The sequence below is a fragment of the Megascapheus bottae genome, chromosome 5, assembly GCF_031878675.1.
Source record: "Megascapheus bottae isolate mThoBot1 chromosome 5, mThoBot2.hap1, whole genome shotgun sequence".
In the NCBI taxonomy this organism is placed as follows: Eukaryota; Metazoa; Chordata; class Mammalia; order Rodentia; family Geomyidae; genus Megascapheus; species Megascapheus bottae.
In genome coordinates, this window is record NC_143513.1 from 7,997,248 (window position 1) to 8,017,236 (window position 19,989).

The 19,989-nt window shown below is 41.2% G+C and overlaps 1 protein-coding gene across 1 annotated transcript in view; it reads left to right on the forward strand.

Annotated features, from left to right (window-relative positions):
- Positions 1–19,989, forward strand: part of Elmo1 (engulfment and cell motility 1) — a 425,322-nt gene that overhangs the window by 220,729 nt on the left and 184,604 nt on the right. Inside the window, exon 17 of the mRNA XM_090332628.1 lies at positions 9,377–9,485. Within this exon, the coding sequence (XP_090188754.1) occupies positions 9,377–9,485 (109 nt within the window). The remainder of the gene's footprint in view (positions 1–9,376; positions 9,486–19,989) is intronic.

Consider the following 19,989-nt stretch of genomic DNA (forward strand, 5'->3'; position numbering starts at 1 on the left):
TTTAATAAAGATGCTGTGGGAGAAAGGCTGGTGACCTTGACTTCTCCTTCAAGCCTGAACACCAGCTTCCCCCACCACTCCTCCAGGAGGTTAGTTTCTTCCCTGTCCCCATACTGGACCAGCCCAAGGGTATCTCCTGGGCACTTTTACTCCAAAAAGTTCTCTTGTAAACCATGCAACACTATGCAAACACTATCTCAAAGAAGTGGGTAGGAACTGAGTCTGCCTCTCTTTCAAAGCCATCTCCCGCAGCTTCTAAATGCACTGTCAAGCCTCTCACTGTGTCTCTTGGAATTGGGCCCCAGTGACTCACATCTATAACCTAGCTATTCAGGAAGACTGAGAAAACCTAGTTGATCATAAATTGGAATCAGCCTAGGAAGAAACTTTTTGTTCTGCAATAATAAGCACTTAAAGATATTCCTGAAAGGAGTGAATCTGTCACTGACACTTTGTGGGAGTGTGAGGGTAGGGAGAGCTCAGCTGATGGACTGGAATGGTCACTTCTTCTGGATAAGGGTCCAATATGGAATGCCTTCAAGTCAGTGGACCCCAAAGTATGGTCTTTAGCTAGCAGCATCTACATTACCTGGGAACTTGATAGAATTTCAGACAGTAACTTGAAGCATAATTTTGTGAATAATGCCTGGAAGTCTGTGGGATTTTGTGGGGTTTTGTTGATTGTTGTTGTTTGTTTTTTTTTGTTTTCCTGTTTTGGTGCCTGTTTTGGGGCTTGAATTCAGGGCTCTGTCCCTGAGTGGTTTTTGTCTCAAGACTGAGGCTCTGCCACTTGAGCCATCCTCCCTTTCTGGCCTTTTTTTGGGGGGGGGAGATGTTAATTGATGAGCCTCAAACTCAAAATATGCCCTAATGGGTGCCCTCCATGCTGTAGCCCAAACCATCTCCTGTGAAGTAAGCCTAGCTATTATTCTTGTATCAGTAAAGAGTCTCAGAGACATTACTGCCTGGGCTGGCTTTGAACTGAGATCCTCAGATGTCAACCTCCTGAGTATGACTAGGATTGCAGGTATGAGCCACTGGTGCCCAGAAGTTGTGTTTCTAGTATCCTTGCAGAGGATTTCAATGCACGCTTGGGCTAAAGGATCACTGCCTTAAATAAACAAAACAAACCAATAGTGCTGTCTGCAGATGACTGTCATATCCTTGGTCTGGATGACTGATGCCGGGGCCTGCTATTTTGATAACAAAATCTGCTGGGCAGTGACCCCTGCTACCCTCTGACCTTCAGATCATAACCGAGCTGGTTCCTGGCACCTCTCAGGAGTCTGGTGCCACTGTGCAAAGCATGAACCCCAAACAGTGCCCGCTGTCATCGATCGCCTTCTTTCCCAATAGGATGTGGGTGGGGGCAGGGGGTGGGTTGTGGTTCTCTCAGCAGAGCAAGGCTGTGGTAGCTGGCTATGTTGCCCATATCTGGCTTCTGTTGCATTCTGTCAAAGCGCAGCCAGCATTTCTTTTGTGCTGATTAATGTTCAATTCAAGGTCGATCACGAACCTCCAGGCTTTAATTACTACACCATTACCCAGTCACTTCTGTGTCATTTTATATTTATGGCCTTTATTATGTCTTGGTATGTACAATTGCCTAATTTTTCTTCTAGCTTCTTTTTACCTCATTAGTTGGGATTTCTTTCATTCTTCTCATTTGTCCAGATGTTGGGTGCATTTTTATTTATTTTAAAATTTTATGTGCTGTACATTGTCTGCTTTTGTTCTTTCACCAATGGGACCTTATGTATTTCTTCTCCTTTACCTGCCACGCATGCTCTTTAGTCCATGAAAATAGCTTCTGAAGTTTGTGCAAACTCCGAATAGTTTTTGGAATTTTGCTGATTGTGGGGTTTGACCTCAGGGTCTGGGCACTGTCATTAAGCTTTTCTGTGTGGTCAAAGCTAGCACTCTACCACTTTGAGCCACAGTGCCACTTCAGGTTTTCTGGTAGCTAATTAGAGATAAGACTCTTATGTACTTTCCTGCTTTGAACCTCGATCCTCAGATCTCCTGAGTGGCAAGGATTACAGGCGTGAGCCACCGGCCCCTGGCCAACTCAAGGCCTTTTAGTTTCCGGCTGGCTTGTCTAACCTTCAGACAATTGCCCTGGCCTCGCCATGTAGGCACTGACCAAAGCTCTCCAGGTTTGGACATGCCATGGATAGCTACCATGAAGGCTCAGGGAAGGTGAAGGATTTGCTTGAGATTTGATTTTGTTTTCTGAAATTTAAAAGATTGTAGAAGGGGGTGACAATTGAATGTATCCATTTAAGTATCCAGCACTTCTTAATCAGAGTCACCCCTTCCTTCCATGATTCTCCCCTCCCTTGCCTGTTCCTGCCCTCCAGACTCATTTCCCACTTTATCATATGGACATTGAGTATTCTGTCAGCATGTGTTCTTTTTTTCTATTCATTTGCCCCCTTCCCCTCTCCTTCTCCTTCCCTTCAATCTCATTTCTGCTTCTAGTATTTATTTTGTTAAACTGTAATTATTTGAAATGTTTATTCTATGGAGTATCGCTTTTACATATACTATACTTCAGCCAAGTAAATCCTGTACATAAGCATGTGCCTCTATGTGTGTTTATATGGAAGATTGTTTGTGTTTTGTGTCTAAGGTAAAAGAGAGAAAACTTTGTGTCCATAAAGGAGAGAAAATCATTTATTTATTTATTTTTATAACTTTCTGGGCCTGGCTTACTTTCCTCAGTGTATTTTCAAAATCCAATCATTTCCCTGCAAATAATTTCATTCTTCCTGATGACTGTGTATGTATATATAATGGCCCTATGATTATTTTAACACATTCATTTAATTTATCTTTCTAATACTGTCTTCTTCAGTCTTCTGGGACTGAAAAATATGACTTGTGGTTCATAAAGTTGCTTATTTTCTTTGGTTCTACTGTAGACTTACTAAATCAAACCTGAAAGAAACTGCCCAGTAGTCTTTCTGTTTTGTTTTGCTTGAGGGGAGCACTGGAGTGGGGTTTGGCCCCAGGAATTAGTGCTTGTTAAGGAGGTGTTCTTCTATTTGAATCACATCTCTAGACAACTTTTATGTTCCAATTCTGGGGTTTTAACTCAGGGCTTTCCACTGCTAGACAGGTGTTCTACCACTTGTTCTACACCTCCAGACCTATTTACTGTAGTTACTTTTGAGATAGTTTTGGGTTTATTTGGGCTTTTGGTTTAGTTATTTTGTTTTGATTGGTTGTTTGATTGGTTGGTTTAAATCAACCAGTCCTGTGATCCTCCTATGACAATAGTACATACTTTCACTTTTGCTGTTGAGATGGGATCTCCAAGACGTTTAGCTCATGCTGATTTCCAACCACATCCCCCCAATATCAGTTTTCTGACAGCGCCAGGGTGTAACTCAATAGTCTGTGTTCATTAATAGTATCTGGTGATTCTGATGCATACTAAATGATGAGAACTGCTGATCTAAAGAGATGCTCAGAGAATTCTAAGACCTATCCAAGCAAGAGATATTTATTTCATGGGAATCCTTAGTTTGCCAAAGAGCAAGTAGTAAGCTGAATAATAGTTACATTGTGCTTCTGTTGTTTTTCTAACAGCTTTGTTCTAGAGCTAAGAATATCTCAGAAATGTAAATGCTGCTACTTAGAAGAGTTTGTGTACTTAATATAGATGTATTATAGTATCACTTGTCTCCCTCCATCATCCAGTGGAGGTGGTGTTTGGGAAGGTCTCAACCCTCAATAGGTTTTCATGGAAACTTATATTCTTTGTGGGAGACATTCCCACCCTCATTTGTACAGAGATAACTGGAGAAGAACGTGTGTAAAGTCACCAAGCACTACACATTGTTAGAGGTCAATCCAGGAAGTGTGCTTCTGTCCAGAACCATAATGCAGCCCATATCTCTGTTACCATTTAGGGCCGTCCCTGGGAAAGACTTCATGACTGTTTCAACCCTTAGCTTTTCCAGTAGGATTCATTTACCCAACCTGTGTTGGGTCTTCTTACTTCTAGGCTGAGGTGATGGACAGATGACAGGACATATCTCTACCTGTCTCCCCTCCTATAAGATGGATTAATTATTCAGTATTTTTTCTCCACTATCCCTCTAGGCCTGCTCTAGAAGATTCACACTGAGTACACATGCGCACGCATACACACACACACACACACACACACACACACACACACACACACACACTAGCATCCTATATTTCCATTATTCAAGGATTTGGGAAATTACCTGCCTGTAATTCCCTTATATTAGGATTGAGTAGAGTAGCAACCTGTGAGTCTGTTACATGCGGATCTAGTGGATTATCTTCCTCCAGATTCCCTTATGTGGAGATCTAATAGGCAATCAGCCCATGATTCTCTTACTTGGAGATCTAGTAGATTAGCAGCCTGTGATCCTTTACAGGGGATCAAATAGGTCATCAGTCTTTAAACTGATAACCTGGAGATGTAGTGGAATAGCAGCCTATGATTCCCTTTTCTGGTGAGAGCAGCTTGTGAGTTCATATGTAGGGATCTAGTAGGTTAGCAGCCTAATATCCCCTTGCAATAGTGGATTACAGGCCTTTAAGTCCTTACCTGGGGATTTGGTAGAGTAATGGATTAGCAGCCTTTGAATCACTTACTTGGACATTGGTTCCCCAGCAGCCTAGGATTCCCTTATACGTGGGTCCAGCAGCCCATGACCCTTGATGGTTCTGTTTTGTTTCCTTGCTTGGCATATTTTATATATCTTTAATGTTCTTTCTTTTGTCACTTAAACTCATTTTATTAGCACCTTGACATATTTGTTTAACTCTATGGACTTACTTACGATTCATGATCACAATTAACATGGCACAGCGTCCCAGGAGGCAGCTCTGGCTCTTTCTGATGCTTTTCTCTGGCTTTCTAGGGACTCATGCTCATTAGCATTTATAACCAAAAGAGAGTGGAGGAGAAGTGACTTTCCAGGGCTTCTGGGTCTCTGTAAGGGGAGGCAGATTGCTTTTCTTTGTGAATATGGAGAAGGTTTAGCTGAAGAATGTCATCCAAACTCAATCTGCCCTTTTCTGATTCTGAAGCTTAAGTTCTCCTGATTCTGTACCTCACTAGTACATGGAAGGCTTTTAGTTTATTTCTTTTTTTTTTCTTTTTTGAAATTGTTTATTGTTATTATAAAGATGCTGTACAGAAGGTTACCATTATATAAGTCTGGTAATGAGTACATTTCTTTTTGGAGAGTGTTACCTCTTCCTTCACAATCCAAACCAGTTTTCTATCCAGGATTTGGAAGCGGTACTCTCACACCAGTCACATAACAGAGCAGTTCTGCAAGGGCTCAAGGATTTCTGCCTCTGGCTGTCTCTAGCTGCACAGTATATAAAATGTCCTCATCTGTAAAGCTTGCGCCGGGAATCATTGTGGTAGCAGATAGTGTCTCCAAACAGGGAATCTCTTCTCCAGTTAGGGTTGAGTTGGGGTGGGGAACCTGAGGTTGCATTTCTCCCTGGAAGCCACTTGGTGCCTGTGTGGAACTATGGCCAGCCGCTGACTGGGAAGCTTCTTCAGGAAGAATCACATGAGGAGTTGCACATGTGGTCAGAAGTAACAAGTCCAAGGAAAAAGTGTGTTTCCCATCAGAAGAGAGAAAGCAAGCCACGAGTTCTGCCTACTCGGGGCCAGCCCCTGAGGACTTTCACCCAGTCTTGGAGAGTCCTAGGGCCCTGAGAATGCCCACTTGCAGTGCAGGTTCTCCTTCCCTAGATGGCCTTCTTGCTTCCTGTCATCTGGAAGCAGCCCAGTTCCCTGCCCCCCCCCCCCACTTCCACCCCTGTCCCAAGTGGTCTGTGAGACTACAGTTTTGGTCCATTGTAGTTTCTCACAAATGGGAGCCTGAACCAAATCTGGTTTAAGGCACTTGAGTGGATGCTCTGTTTATGTGGAGATTGGACTACATGAGTAACTCTAGAACTTCTAGGGGTCCATTGCAAATCCCAGAGGCCACAGACTTCTGCAGTTCTATCAGGTGGGCATAGCCTAAGGCTGTATTCTTGTCTTTCCATTGTGGCACTCTACTGTGAGTTAAATGTGTGAAGGTTGGAGTGAGTTATTGACGAGTGGGCAGGATGTGGATTGGAAGAGGCTTCTAATAGAGCAGCCAAGGAGAGATGCTCACACCTGCCAACATCAAACTAGTGGGAATCCATGCCAGCAATGGAAGGCAAGCGACCCCCAGGCTTCTCTGATGAGAAAGTCTTGTGCTTCTACTAGCCCATTGATTCTGTATCCTAAAGGGTGAGAGCTTGGCTCAAGTAGTAAAGCACTTGCGTAACAAGCATAATATTTCTTGGTTTAATACGAGATCAGATGGGCATTTCCTGTGATGGGTCAGGAGATAAGTCTCATAAGCTTGCCAGGCTGACGAGGGATCCCATGGTAGCTGGACCTGCTTCGTCTTCAGACTTTATTCACAGAAGCTTTGTGCTGTGAGGTGGCCTTTTCTGTTCATCCCATTCACCCCACCCTGTGCTCCTGTGGAGATTTCTGCTTGAACACAGGTGGGTGTAACTTCCTTGCCCATTTCCCAGGGGAGTAGATGAGGACTCTGCTTTACCTCTTGCTGCAAAAAAAGAAAGTCTTTCACTTACATTCTTGTGTCTCTAGAGGCCTGTCACCAGAGAGCCAGCCTGGGGCCAGTCATGACTTTGGCTTAGTTGTCAGTAAAAGTGCCTCAGGAAACACCGGCCAAAGCTACATGGGTAGGAGTCGGGGGATGGGGTGACGCAGTTCAGTAGATAATACGCATAGGTCTGTGAAGTCGCTTTCAGACCCTTCACCTGCCCTGGCCTTGATGGGCACTATAGCCCTGGTGAAGTGGATTTTAGGTGGCCTGGCTTAGAATATATCACATGGTCTCAATGCTTTGGGCAAGCAGATATCCACATTGACTATGTTCTGTGTCAGAACTGGGCAATGCTTCTCTCTGGAGAAGACCCATGTGACTACACCCTGCATTCTGATCTATGAGGACAAACTTATGCTTCTTCTGAGCCAGGTGTAGAGCTGAATCATTATGAGGGAGGAAAAGAAGAAAAGAAGCTTCCACATACCACAAGGCCAAAAGGCCACAGGGTGGCTTCGAGGTTGGCCGCAGAAAATATAGGACAGATTGGCATAGCCCCCAGCTTCAACCCAAAACGAGAGAAAAATGTGTCAGGTCCACCTACTGAGTCCACCAAAGCAATGTAATTTTGGACAAATGCAGAGAAGGCCCGATTAGTCCTTGCCAGAGAAGGAGTAGATCTAGAGGGAGGGTAGATTGGGCGCTTGATGTCCAGGCCCCAGCCAAATAAACCCATGATCTTTGTGACTAGCTTGGGACAAGAAGTGTGTAGGGTCCTGCATAGTCTGAGGCAAGCCCAGAGCTCATGGAAATGAAGTCTAGGAACACTCTGTGTCAGCTTTGACCGTTCACCTGGAGGAACTGGGTGCCGATCTTTAGGGAATGAATGAACTGAGAGAGCGCAGGTCTAGAATGAACTGATACTTTTAGAGGCTGTTAAGTAAGATAAGGAAATTGAAGAGACCATTAACCAGCATCTTTCAGCTAAATCCATTACAATATGTATATAAAGCCAGTGTATATACACAAAAAGACAAAAGAAAAGTTTTGGCAATGAGAGGCCTCAAAGGAATTTCTTTTGGAATAAGGCTTTCCTTTTAGCCCAAGCTAGTCTTGGTCCTGTGATCTTCCTTCCTCAGACTCCTGAGAGCTGGGATTACAGATATACCTCACCTCACCTGGCTATGACTAAAAATTGAACTCTAGACTTGGCATAGATTGGCTATTTCTTCTTTTGGTTCCACATTCTTGAGAGGACAATGATGATAATAATGCATGTCTTATCAGTGCTATAGTCATGTTTTGAGCAGTTTGACAGAACTATGTAAATATCCTGTGTAAACTCTGATGCATTTCATGTAATGTATGTCACACAACATAGGTATCCGATGTGTCCTTATTTTATAAAACATTCCAAGGGTTACAACTTGTTATTGTCTGTAATGCATTTGAAGATGAGTGATAATAGCAGGGTTTAGTGTTTCATTGCTTGTGGCTTCAGTCTTAGCACTTGTTAAAATTGAAGACTAAGGGGAAAATGAAGATTAAGCGAATGTATGATAGTTCCAAATGAAGCTTTTCAAAGTGTTTCAGGTGAGCATAGCTAACACCAGAATATTGACTTGGAACAGAGTTATAGCAGTATGTTTAAAATATAGTACCTTAAGAAAGATCATTCACTAGGTTAATATCTAATTAGCAATATTCACAGCCATAGTCCTTTCTAAAGCATTCCTATATGAATATTGACTTTACAACTTTAATAAGTATTTTGAGATATTTGTGTGTGCCTTAACTATACAACTCAGCCAGGATGGAGGGTTTATTTTTCTTTGGGTAGGTAAATCTGTGAAGATGGATGGTACATTAAAAAATAAAGAGAAGGACTTCTCCAAGCAGATTTACATATTGATGACTTAAATTACTGCTTAATTTAGTGCCTGCTAATAAACCGTGCCTTGGAAATGTTTCTCAAGCATTTATTGGCTGCGGTAATTCTACCTCGACTGTATGTGGATGGCATACTCATTAAATATTGATGGGCTCATGAAATGTTAATAGAATGTTAATGTGAATTACAATGGAATGTGCTCGCTGGGAGCCTGGAGCTGGAACAGGGGCTGGAACTGGAGCTGGAGCTGGCTAAAAGCTTCCTGTGTCCTGCCTCTGTTTTATGTCCTGTCTTCTTGTATCACTAGTCACTTTGCTTCCCCATCCTGGGGAGATTCAGATTTGTGTCCTGACCTATCTGCTCAGATACCACTTTTTTTTTTTTAAAGCGAATTCCTGACTAGAGTCCAAAGAAGAGGGGGATTTGGGCCCCATTACTAATATGGTGCTTCATGGTAGACCCTGGCTTTCAATGCCCATCATTGCTCAGCAGGTCAAAGGATTTAGTTGAGATTTCCAGGGGGCTTCCTCAGAAAGGAGCCAACCACCCATGCATTTCTAGAGATCATCAGGAAGAGTTTTGCTTCTAAATCTCCAGGACAGCAAAGCTGTGGTCATGAGGCTGTTCGATGCATAACTATTTTTTATGGTGCTGTTTTGAATTGCCTTCTTACATCCTCTTAAAGGTGAGAGAGAGTTGTAGGTTTGGATAACCTGAGACATTTAGTAGATTCTATATGCACTCTGAATGTAATATTTTGTCCTGAGCAGTAGAGTGCTAACTTGAGGAATAGGAATGGCTGTCCTCCTTGGTCTATAAGTTCAGTTCACAGCCTCATTCCTATGACTTGTCTCCTTTTCCTCTGCAGATCGTTCTAGAGAACAGCAGCCGGGAAGATAAGCATGAATGTCCCTTTGGTCGCAGTAGTATAGAGCTGACCAAGATGTTATGTGAGATCCTGAAAGTGGGTGAACTGCGTAAGTATGCTTATCTCCTCCTTCTCCCCTGTCAAAGCAGTGTTCCCCTCCAGAAAGAATTCCCAAGATGCAATGGCTTCTCGGTGTCAGTTATTCACTGGCTCCACTTATCATTGTACTGATTCCGCATGCTTACTCTGGATAGAATTGCTCTGAAAGCTTGTAGGATGAGAGAAATCTGCAGATACTATGTCTGAGTTTCAAATATTATGAAATCAAATATGCATCAGAACAGCTTGACTACTGGTGAGGTAAAAAAAAAATCTGTAGATTTCTTTCTTTTTTTTTAAACTTCAAGTTTATAACCTATGTGGAGATCATTTTCTATTCTTGCTTTCAAAACGATTTTTCTCTGTAAAGAAAAATTGACTACTTTAATGAAATTCTCTTGCTCCCAGTGATTCTGCTGTTTTGAATCTTTGCTTTAAGAAAAAAAAGAAGAGGAAGAAGAAAATGAGTAGCTGGGAATGAAAAATTGGCTTGAGATAGAATTTTGGCTCTTTTTTCCTACTTGCATTATAAAATTTACGAGATGACATCCCAGGAAAAGGGGAGACGATAATTTTCTGCCTTATGCACTTTGCCATAATTTAGTTTGAACCTGTGAAGGTGGATGTGATTTAATCTGCCCCTGTTCTCTTTGTCCATATCTCCCCTGAGTAAGCTGACTTCCATTCCCTCCAGCATATAGGGAGGCGGAGCCCAGGTCAGCTTTTCCTCTTAGGCATCAGAAGATGAGTGCCAGAGAGGGATGCTTGTATTAAGAAAATACTGGCTCATTGGCCATTATTGTGAGAAACATAAATGTGTTGTTACCTGCTTGAGAACAGAAATTGTGGTCTAGGATGATTAATGAGAAGAAACCCACTGATTGAATGGGAGAGAGGCTTATGTTTATTTACATTGGTAGAGCTGACTACGGGTGTTGCTGAGAAAAAAAATAAATGTAGTAAACAACAGCGATTGTATTTGAGTCATTTTTGACCAACCAAGAGGCCACATCTACCTGCAATGAGGATGGATTGGGAAGAAGCTGCCCCAGGCCAGAGTGTGGCCTACTAGTTGAGTGTTTATCTAGCATGCAAGAAGCCCTGGGTTCAATTCCTCAGCAACAGGAAAAGGCAGGCAGTAGAGCTGTGGCTCAAGTGGTAGGGTGTAAGCTTTGAGAAAGCTCAAGGATAGTGCCCAGGTCCTGAGTTCAAGTCCAGGGATTGGCAAAAAAGAAAATAATAATAATTTTTTTTTTTTGCCAGTTCTGGGCTTGAGCTCAGGGCCTGAGCACTGTCCTTGGATTTTTCTCAAGACTAGAGCTCTACCACTTGAGCCTTAGCACCACTTCCGGCATTTTTCTATGTATGTGGTACCAAGGAAGCGAACTCGGGTCTTTGTGCATGCTAGGCAAGCACTTTAACCACTAGGCCAAACTCCCAGCCCCAATAATAATAATTTTTTTAATAATAATTTTTTTTAAAAAGAAGCTGCCCCTTATAGAGCTTCAGCTTCAGTTCAAGGTCATGACCTCTGACTACCCCACCCCGCCCCCGGGCGGGGGTCATTTTTCAGTAAAACAGTAGCCACCTGGCAGGTGATTCCAGTGTTAACCTACCTGCTCAGCAAATGGTGAGATTTCAGTTTGTGCAGTCTCCCCCACTCCCTAATGATTTCAGTCTGCAGTATAGCTTACTATTTATTCAGCTGCAGCTTGTAAGTTCTGAATCAAACACATCCTGCAAAATCTCTCCATCGGATAACTGTGATGATTTCAGGTTTATCTCAGTTTCATGGGGGAAAATTGTTTGAAGTCACCACTAAAAGAGAATTTTAAGGCCATTTGAACAACCTCCTTCCTTTCTCCCCCGCAACCCCAAGCCTGGAACAGAGATAGTCAGCTAGACTGTGTTCTGCTTGTGTTTGGCAATTCTGGGATTTCTGTGTCCAGGTTAACATCCTTTGCTGTCCTGACCTTCACTTTCTCTATTTCCATGCTCCATGACAGCACACTGGGGCTTATTGTTCTCATACAGAGGGAACTTGGACGTGTAATACCCAGCTCTCTGCCCTCTGTCCTTTGCCCATGGTGGTATATTACCATCATGCTACACATGAATCCCAAAGAGGGAGAGTATGGCAATAAAGGGAGATGAGTGATACCTCTGCCAGGTAGGACATCGCTCACCAAGTCCACTGTGTTCTTGCAACTTCATATTCTCCCAGGGTCAGTCACCCAGAAAAAGATTGGTAGCATTGTGGGTGACCAATTGACTAGTTGTCTTCATTTTGTGGCTGGAATTGTAGGACTGCACTGAGAATAGCCCACTGGAATGAGATCATACTCAACCTGTAAGGACAGACTTGGAAAACCTGGTGATATGCCAGAGTAAGCCTAGGCAGGGTTAATGTAGACTTGATTTGGGCAGGGGCCAAGTCTGTTGGGTAGAGGGAGCTGAGGACTCAGAAGCCTCTCTCTGCCCAGTCCTCCTGCCCTGAGTGTCTTCTGGGATTAGGGGTACAGAATCGTGCAGAGCTTGAGCTCTGGCGACATATACAGCCCTCTAAAGACTTGGTACTCAATCTTAGGAGCCAGAGTGGAAGCCCGTTTAGTGTGTTGAAGGAGGATGGGGTACAGATGAAGGCAAACACTTCAGGTGTTCTTTGTGTTTGCTTTTGTCTTCTGTGACTCTCATCTTCTGGTGAACACAGCCCCAATTTTCTGATGCAGGACATTTAGCATCTGTTCAAGTTGACCCTGCAGTGTAACTGGGCTTGGATACCAGGGCCTGGCCTGGCCAGGTTAGTTTCCCTGTATCAAATATAACAAACACAACGATCTGTTAGTTCAGGAAACATCTCTGGAATAATTGCTGCATGCCAATGCCTATAATGGACCCTGTAGGTCTAATTTAGCCAGATAGAGCCTCTGCTCTCGTCTTCCCTTGTCCCTCTGAACTTTTAAGCTTCTTAGACTTCTTCCCTGTGAGATGAAGTAGATTACAATTTTTAAATAAATGTAGATTTTTCTGTTCTAAAGTATACTTTCCCTCAATGTTTTGATGGTTTTACCTTTCCAGTTTGCTCTCCTGCTGACCATCTGAAAGTTACAAAAGAAAAAGTTCACATTTTGAAAATCTACAGGCTCAAATGAGTTTGTTTTCTGCTTGTAAAATGTGAAAGGATTGCTGCATTCTGATGGAATGCTTGGCACCAAATGATAAAACACCCCATGGAAAGTGGGAAATTACTTTTTTAACAGATTGCCTTTTGCCTCGTGCCATATTAAATAAGTTACTAATCTAAAAAACAAATTTGAATTCACCCTTATGCTGAAGGAGATATCTATTTTTCTTTGAAGGCAAATTAGTTTTACATAGAAATCCCTCTTTTTTTGGTTTGTATACATGTTTTCCTCATTCCTAAGCTCCTGGCTCTGAGCACTACTGAGGTTTGTGTTAGCAACTGACTTTGAAGATCATGGTCAGTCTAGCTTCATAAGCAGATACTGAGAACAGAAAAATACCCAATTAAAAATCTAACTGGTTGGGGGGAAAAAAGCATGTTTATAAAAGGAGAAATATTCAATTTTCTAGAAATAGTTTCTCTTTTTATTTTAATTTTAGGTCTCTTGAGGATCCCATTTCTGAAATACCAATTATATTTTGATATCTCAAACAAACATATTAATGTGCAATTGAATTGCTGATACCAAATATTAAGTTTTTTTTTAAAGTTGTGTTAAAAAACATCACAGTTCTTTGGCTTCCCAATTATTGACGTAGCAAGAAGCAAATGTTATCTCTAAAAGTACTTTCTAAAATAACTTCTATTTATATTCTCGGGCCACTTTATCAAGGTTATTTAATTGAAGTCTGGAGCACCCCCAGGAGTTCAGGCTCAATACCTTCCATGTTTATTAATGAAGGGAAGACTTGTGCTGATTGCATATTGTGTAGCTTTACTGCACTCAGAGTGGTGTTTGGGAGACTTGCATAGAAAAATATAGAAAAATACAGTGGTGACTTTTAAGTTAGAATGATCCATCTTTAAATCACTTCCCAGGTACTTTTTCTATGCCTCAGGCATGCTTCTTTTCGTTCTTAGCCTTTAGCCCTCTATCCATTCAACCATACCTGCTTTTCACTGTTGGTAAATACTTCTATGAAGTCATCAATCTTACCTTAGTTGGAACAAAGTTTAGGAGTTTTGTTTGTGTTTTTGCACGATAGGATCTCAAATTTCTAGGAACAATCTACGATTAAGTGAGGGGAATGTATTGTACTCTCTGGATGCCAGCTGAAATCAGGACCTAGGACAGCGTCCCCACTTTCTTCACTACATATTGGCTAAATTTAATACACTTGGCAAGCCTAACTCAGGTTATGTATGGAGCTACAGATTTAACCAGCCGTGGACTGGAAATGTTTGGGAAATAATTTTCATCTATACTGAATATGTACAAACATTTTTCTTGTCATTCTTCAAGCAATACATAACTATTTACATAGCATTTCCATTGCATTAGGTATTATAAGAACTGTCGAAATGACTTAGTATATGGGAGATTATAGGCAAATACTACATGATTTCATATAAAGGGGTTGACTGTGCTTGGATTTGAGACCTTTGGGGATTCTGAAATCTGTCCCCCATGCATGCCAAGGGACAACTGTGTTCTCTTTGTTCTGCATTCTTTGTAAGGCACTATGAGAATATCTGGTATGCAGAAGAATTTGGACTATTTATACCTGGCAGGCATTGGAAAACCACAGCAGGGCATCTTCACAGTGAGAAGAAATGTCTCTGGCATGCACGTAAGGCTCTAAATTTTGGTTGGATTTTCTGAATGTGATGAGAACTTGTAAGCACAAGAATATGTTGGTCAGAACGGGGACAAGCTGATCTCAAATAAATCCCAGGCTTGAGAGATGAGCAGCTAGGATGATCACAGCTGCAAGTAGAAACCTCATTGCTGAAGTCCACAGCAGAGTGGGTCCCAGGGCTGGTTAATTGGGCTATCTAGGGATGTCATCAAAGTCTTCCCCATCCTGTACTATGCTGAAAATGGCCAGCTACCATCTATGGTCCAGAGGAACCAGTGGCCAACTCTGCCTATGGGACTCTTTCGGACGTTTCCAGAAGCCACTGTACTAAATTTCTGTTGTATGTTCTTGGCTCGGAACATGACCCATGCCTATGCCTGAGCCTGTGCCTATGACTAACCCACATGTGGATTTGGGAGGACACTGTGTGGAGTTCATCGGTACTCATTACATGGACTGATGTGAAGTTACCCTGCCCCACTCCACCCCTATGACTACTGTACGATCCCTGGAGCTAAGGAAAATTTCAGTTCTGTTAGGATGGGGGACATAACTCCTTGGAAACTTAAACTCTGTATCTATACTTAAAAACAATTATTTTGCCTGATACAAAATACTATAGCCAATTGATCTGAGATTGCAGCCATCTGTCATTTTATCTTATCTGGGAATGAGGGAAACATGCTAGTATCTTTTTTTTTTAATGAAGCAATATCAAAGGTAACAGAAAAAATGGAAATTGAGGTTTGATTACAATTTACTTCTTTGCTTACTGCTAAGGTGCCAGAGCTCTGCTTTATTTTGCTCCTTTTTAGCAAATAGACATTTCTCCAATGTGGTCATGCTTTTATTTTTTAAAATTTTTTCATATACTTTTTATTGCAATTAATAGAAGGGTTACATTATATTCGCCAGATAGAAGGTGCATTAATTCACATACATTGATACCCTTTCTCATGTCTTGGTCCCCATTTCCCTCCACCCTACCCCCACCCATCATCTTGTTTTCCCCCCTTCCCTATCCAATTTCAAATAACCAAATACGCATATATCCAATATATCAGATAACAAAGTGAAATACTGTAACAATATGAGATAACCAAGGGACAGCAAAAGAGATGAGAGATAACATAGCACATTAAGGACAACAATCACTCATTATATGGGTAAATGCCAAGTAGTGGAATTGCTGGGTCTTAGGGGAGCTCTGTGTTTAGTCTTTTGAGGAACTGCCATACTGCTTTCCATAGTGGTTGAATGAGTTTGCACTCCCACCAACAGTGTAGTAATGATCCCTCCTGGCCACATCCCCTCCAGCATCTGTTGTTATTAGTTTTCTTGATCCTGGCCATTCTAACTGGAGTGAGGTGGAATCTTAGAGTTGTTTGGATTTGCATTTCTTTTATGACCATGTGTCTATAGGCCATTTTTGTTTCTTCTTCAGAGAAGACTCTCTTTAAGTCTTTGGCCCATCTTTTAATGGGATGGTTGTTTTTTTGGAGATTAGTTTTGGAGTGATTCAATTTTTTGAGTTGTTGATATATTTTAGATATGAGGTCTTTGTCCATTGTATGGTTGGTGAAGATCTTCTCCCACTCTGTAGGATTCCTAATTAATTTACTAGCTATGTCCTTTGCCATACAAAAGCTCTGCAGTTTAATGCAGTCCCACTTATCCAGCCTTTCTCTGATTTGTTGTGATTCTTGGTCCTTATTAAGAAAGTTTCGACCTGTGCCAAGGAGGCCTAGTGTGTCTCCTATTCCTTCTTGTAAAGTTTTCAGTGTGTTGGCTTTTACTTCGAGGTCTGTGATCCATTTGGAGTTAATTCTAGTGCAGGGTGACAAAGAAGGATCCAACTTTAGTTTTCTGCAGGTGCTTAACCAGTTCTGCCAGCACCACTTGTTGAAGAGGCTGTCTTTCTTCCATTCTATTTTTTTGGCTCCCTTGTCAAAGATTAGGTGGCCATAGGTCTGTGGTTTAATATCTGGGTCCTCAGTTCTATTCCATTGATCTTCAGGCCTGTTCTTGTGCCAGTACCAAGCTGTTTTGATAATTATAGCTCTGTAATAGAGTCTAAAGTTTGGTATTGAAATTCCTCCAGCGCTGTTCTTTCTACTAGGAAGTGTTTTTGCTATACGGGATCTTTTATTATTCCATGTGAAATTTTGGATTGCCACTTCTATTTCTTTAAAGAATGACATTGGGATGTTGATGGGTATTGCATTGAATTTGTAGATAGCTCTTGGCAAGATTGTCATTTTCACAATGTTGATTCTTCCAATCCAGGAGCATGGGAGGTTTTTCCATTTCTTTAGTTCTGCTTTCATTTCCTTTTTCAGGGTTTTAAAGTTTTCATCGAAAAGGTCCTTTACATTCTTAGTTAAGACAGTTCCTAGGTACTTTATTTTCTTTGAGGCTATTGCACAAGGAGTTGCTTTCCTGATTGTTGACTCATTCCTCTCACTGTTGGCGTAGAGGAAGGCAGGTGTTTTTTGAGGGTTAATTTTATAGCCTGCTACCCTTCCAAAGTTTTGAATCAGCTCAAGGAGCTTGGGAGTGGAGTCTATAGGGTTCTTTAAATACAGAATCATGTCATCGGCAAAGAGGGAAAGTTTTACTTCCTCTTTCCCTATTTGGATCCCCTTTATGCTTGCTTCTTGCCTTATTGCACTGGCTAGGAATTCTAATACTATGTTAAAGAGGAGTGGAGAGAGTGGGCATCCTTGTCTCGTTTCTGATTTTAGAGGGAATGGCTTTAGCTTTTCGCCATTAAGTATAATACTAGCTGTGGTTTGTCTTACACAGCCTTTATTATACTGAGGAATGTTCCGTGGATTCCTAGTTTCTCCAGGGCTTTTAACATAAAGGGATGTTGGATCTTGTCAAATGCCTTTTCTGCATCTATTGAGACAATCATGTGATTTTTGTCCTTGCTCCTGTTGATGTGTTGAATTATATTAATTGATTTGCATATGTTGAACCAGCTTTGCCTCTCTGTGATGAATCCTGTTTGATCATAGTGTATAATTTTTTTGATGAGTTGTTCTAGACAGTTGGCCAGTATTTTGTTGAGAAGTTTTGCATCGATGTTCATCAAAGAAATGTTCATCTATAGTTCTCTTTCTTTGATGAATCTCTATCTGGTTTAGAGATGAGGGTTATACCGGCTTCATAGAATGAGTTTGGTAAAGAGCCTTCATTTTCAATTTCATTAAAGAGCTTGAGGAGTATTGGTATAAGCTCTGCTTTGAAGACCTTATAGAATTCAGCTGTGAATCCATCTGGCCCTGGGCTTTCCTTAGGTAGAAGGTCTCTTATTGCCATTTTTATTTCAGTGCTTGAAATAGGCCTGTTTAGTTGGGTTAGTTCTTCTTGGTTCAGTGTGGGTATGTTAATATTGGCTAGGAATTCATCCATTTCTTCTAAATTCTCAAATTTGTTGGCGTAAAGGTTTGAGAAGTATTCCCTCATGGTACTCTGGATCTTGGTAATTTCTGTTGTGATATTACCATTTTCGTCTGTGATTTTGTTTATTTTGGTATGCTCTCTTCTTTTTTTGGTAAGATTTCCTAAGGGTCTTTCAATTTTGTTAATTTTTTCAAAGAACCAACTCCTTGTTCTGTTGATTCTTTCTGTAATTTTTTTGGACTCCAATTCATTTAATTCTGCTTTGATTTTAATAATTTGCTTCCTTCTACTGTGATTAGGGTTGGTTTGTTGCTCTTTTTCCAGGAGCTTAAGGTGACACATTAAATTGTTGGTTTGAGATTTTTCCAATTTGTTATTGTAGGCACTCAGCGCTATAAATTTTCCTCTGAGTACTGCCTTTGCTGTGTCCCAAAGTAGTTGGTATTTTGTGTGCTCCTTTTTGTTAAATTTCATAAACTGTTGGATTTCTGTTCTGATCTGTTTAATGACCCATTGGTGATTCCAATGTGTTGTTCATTCTCTCAGTTACAGGGTTTTTGTTGGTGGAGATGGGTGTTCAGTTCCAATTTGATGCCCTTGTGTTCTGAGAGAGTGCAGGGAATAATTTCAGTGTTTCTGAATCTGCTGGGTTTTTTTTTATGCCCTAAAATGTGGTCTATTTTGGAAAATGTTCCATGTGCTGCCGAAAAAAATGTATATTGTATTGTTGTTGGGTGGAATAATCTGCAGATGTTTGTTAGATCTAATTGGTCTATACAGTTGTTCAATTCTAAGGTTTCTCTGTTGAGTTTTTGCCTGGTTGATCTGTCCATAGGTGAGAGTGGTGTGTTAAAGTCACCAACAATCACTGTGTTTCGATCTATGTATGGTTTCAGTGAAAGTAAAGTTTACTTGATGAAGTTCGGAGCTCCATGATTAGGTGTGCAGATATTTAGGATGGTTATGTCCTCCTGGAGGAAAGATCCCTCTAGTAGTATGTAGTAACCTTCTTTGTCTTTTCTCACTAATTTTAGTTTGAAGTCTATTTTATCTGATATGAGCCTGACAACTCCAGCCTGTTTATGGGGGCCGTTAGGTTGATAAAGTTTATTCCAACCTCTCACTTTCAAAAAATGTTTTTTTCGGTAAGATGTATCTCTTGAAGACAGCAGAAGGATGGATCTTGCTTTTTGATCCAACTAGTCTATGTTGTTTAATTGGAGAAGCGCTGTCTGCTCCACGGTTGGTGGGGCTCCATGCTGTCTTCTCTCGCTGATATTCTGCCTTTTCCCTCTCTGAGATCTCTGTGGCGTTGAAACTTACTTAGGATCAATTTTTGCTAAAGAACTGTCCCCTTTGCTGCCAGAATTTGAATCTTGGCGGGAGCTCAGTATGTCTCACACTGACCCGCCGCCATCTTCCGCCGATCTCTTTGTGGTCATGCTTTTATATGTGGCTTATTCCATGGTTCCCCTCCCCACCCCCTGCGTATTTTGAAGGACAGAATGGATACACATTTGTGATTGATGCCTTCAGAGTTTCTAGAAACTGTCTTGCCATCTTTACCTTTGACCATTTTAAATTAGGGCATGATTTAATAACTACTTCCCTCTTTAAAAATAAAAATGAGAAAGAAGCCTGTAGCACACCACCATTAAATGTTCTCCATTTCCTTTCTTTGTCTCTTTTGGTGGTAATATTTATTATAACACACCAGTGTTGCAGAGTGGAGTACCTTGTTCAATTTATCACCCCGACACCTTCGCTTTAGCAAGTAAAAATAACAGGATGCGCTGGCTGAAGGATGCTTTGGAGTGTTGCAGCCATTAGAATAAGCACTTAACTCTGGGACATTGGTGTTTTCGTACTTTGAGAAATACCATTCATCACCCTCATTCGTAGGCAGAACATTCCGGCTAAAGAAAGCTCAAGAAAATTAGCTTTTAGCAATTAAACCTCTTAAAAACCTTATTCTCCTAAGACAAGACAAAAACTCTTGTTCCTTGGGATGCTAAAGCCTCTCCAATCTTGATTCTGCCTGGGATTTTAATATAACACTTCTGCGTCATATTCTGTTTTGACTTTGGAAGTACCAAACAAAACCCATATAAATGTGTTAAGGCCTGCATTTGGCTTTAGAAAGTAAGTGCTGTGGACATCTGGCCCAAATTAAAATTGTCGCAGGAGAGTGTCTAAGGTATGTATTTTTGCACAATAATTATAAAACTAATTGCTGGAGACATAATAACATTACAAAGCAGAAAACCTTTGTGTAAGGGTCA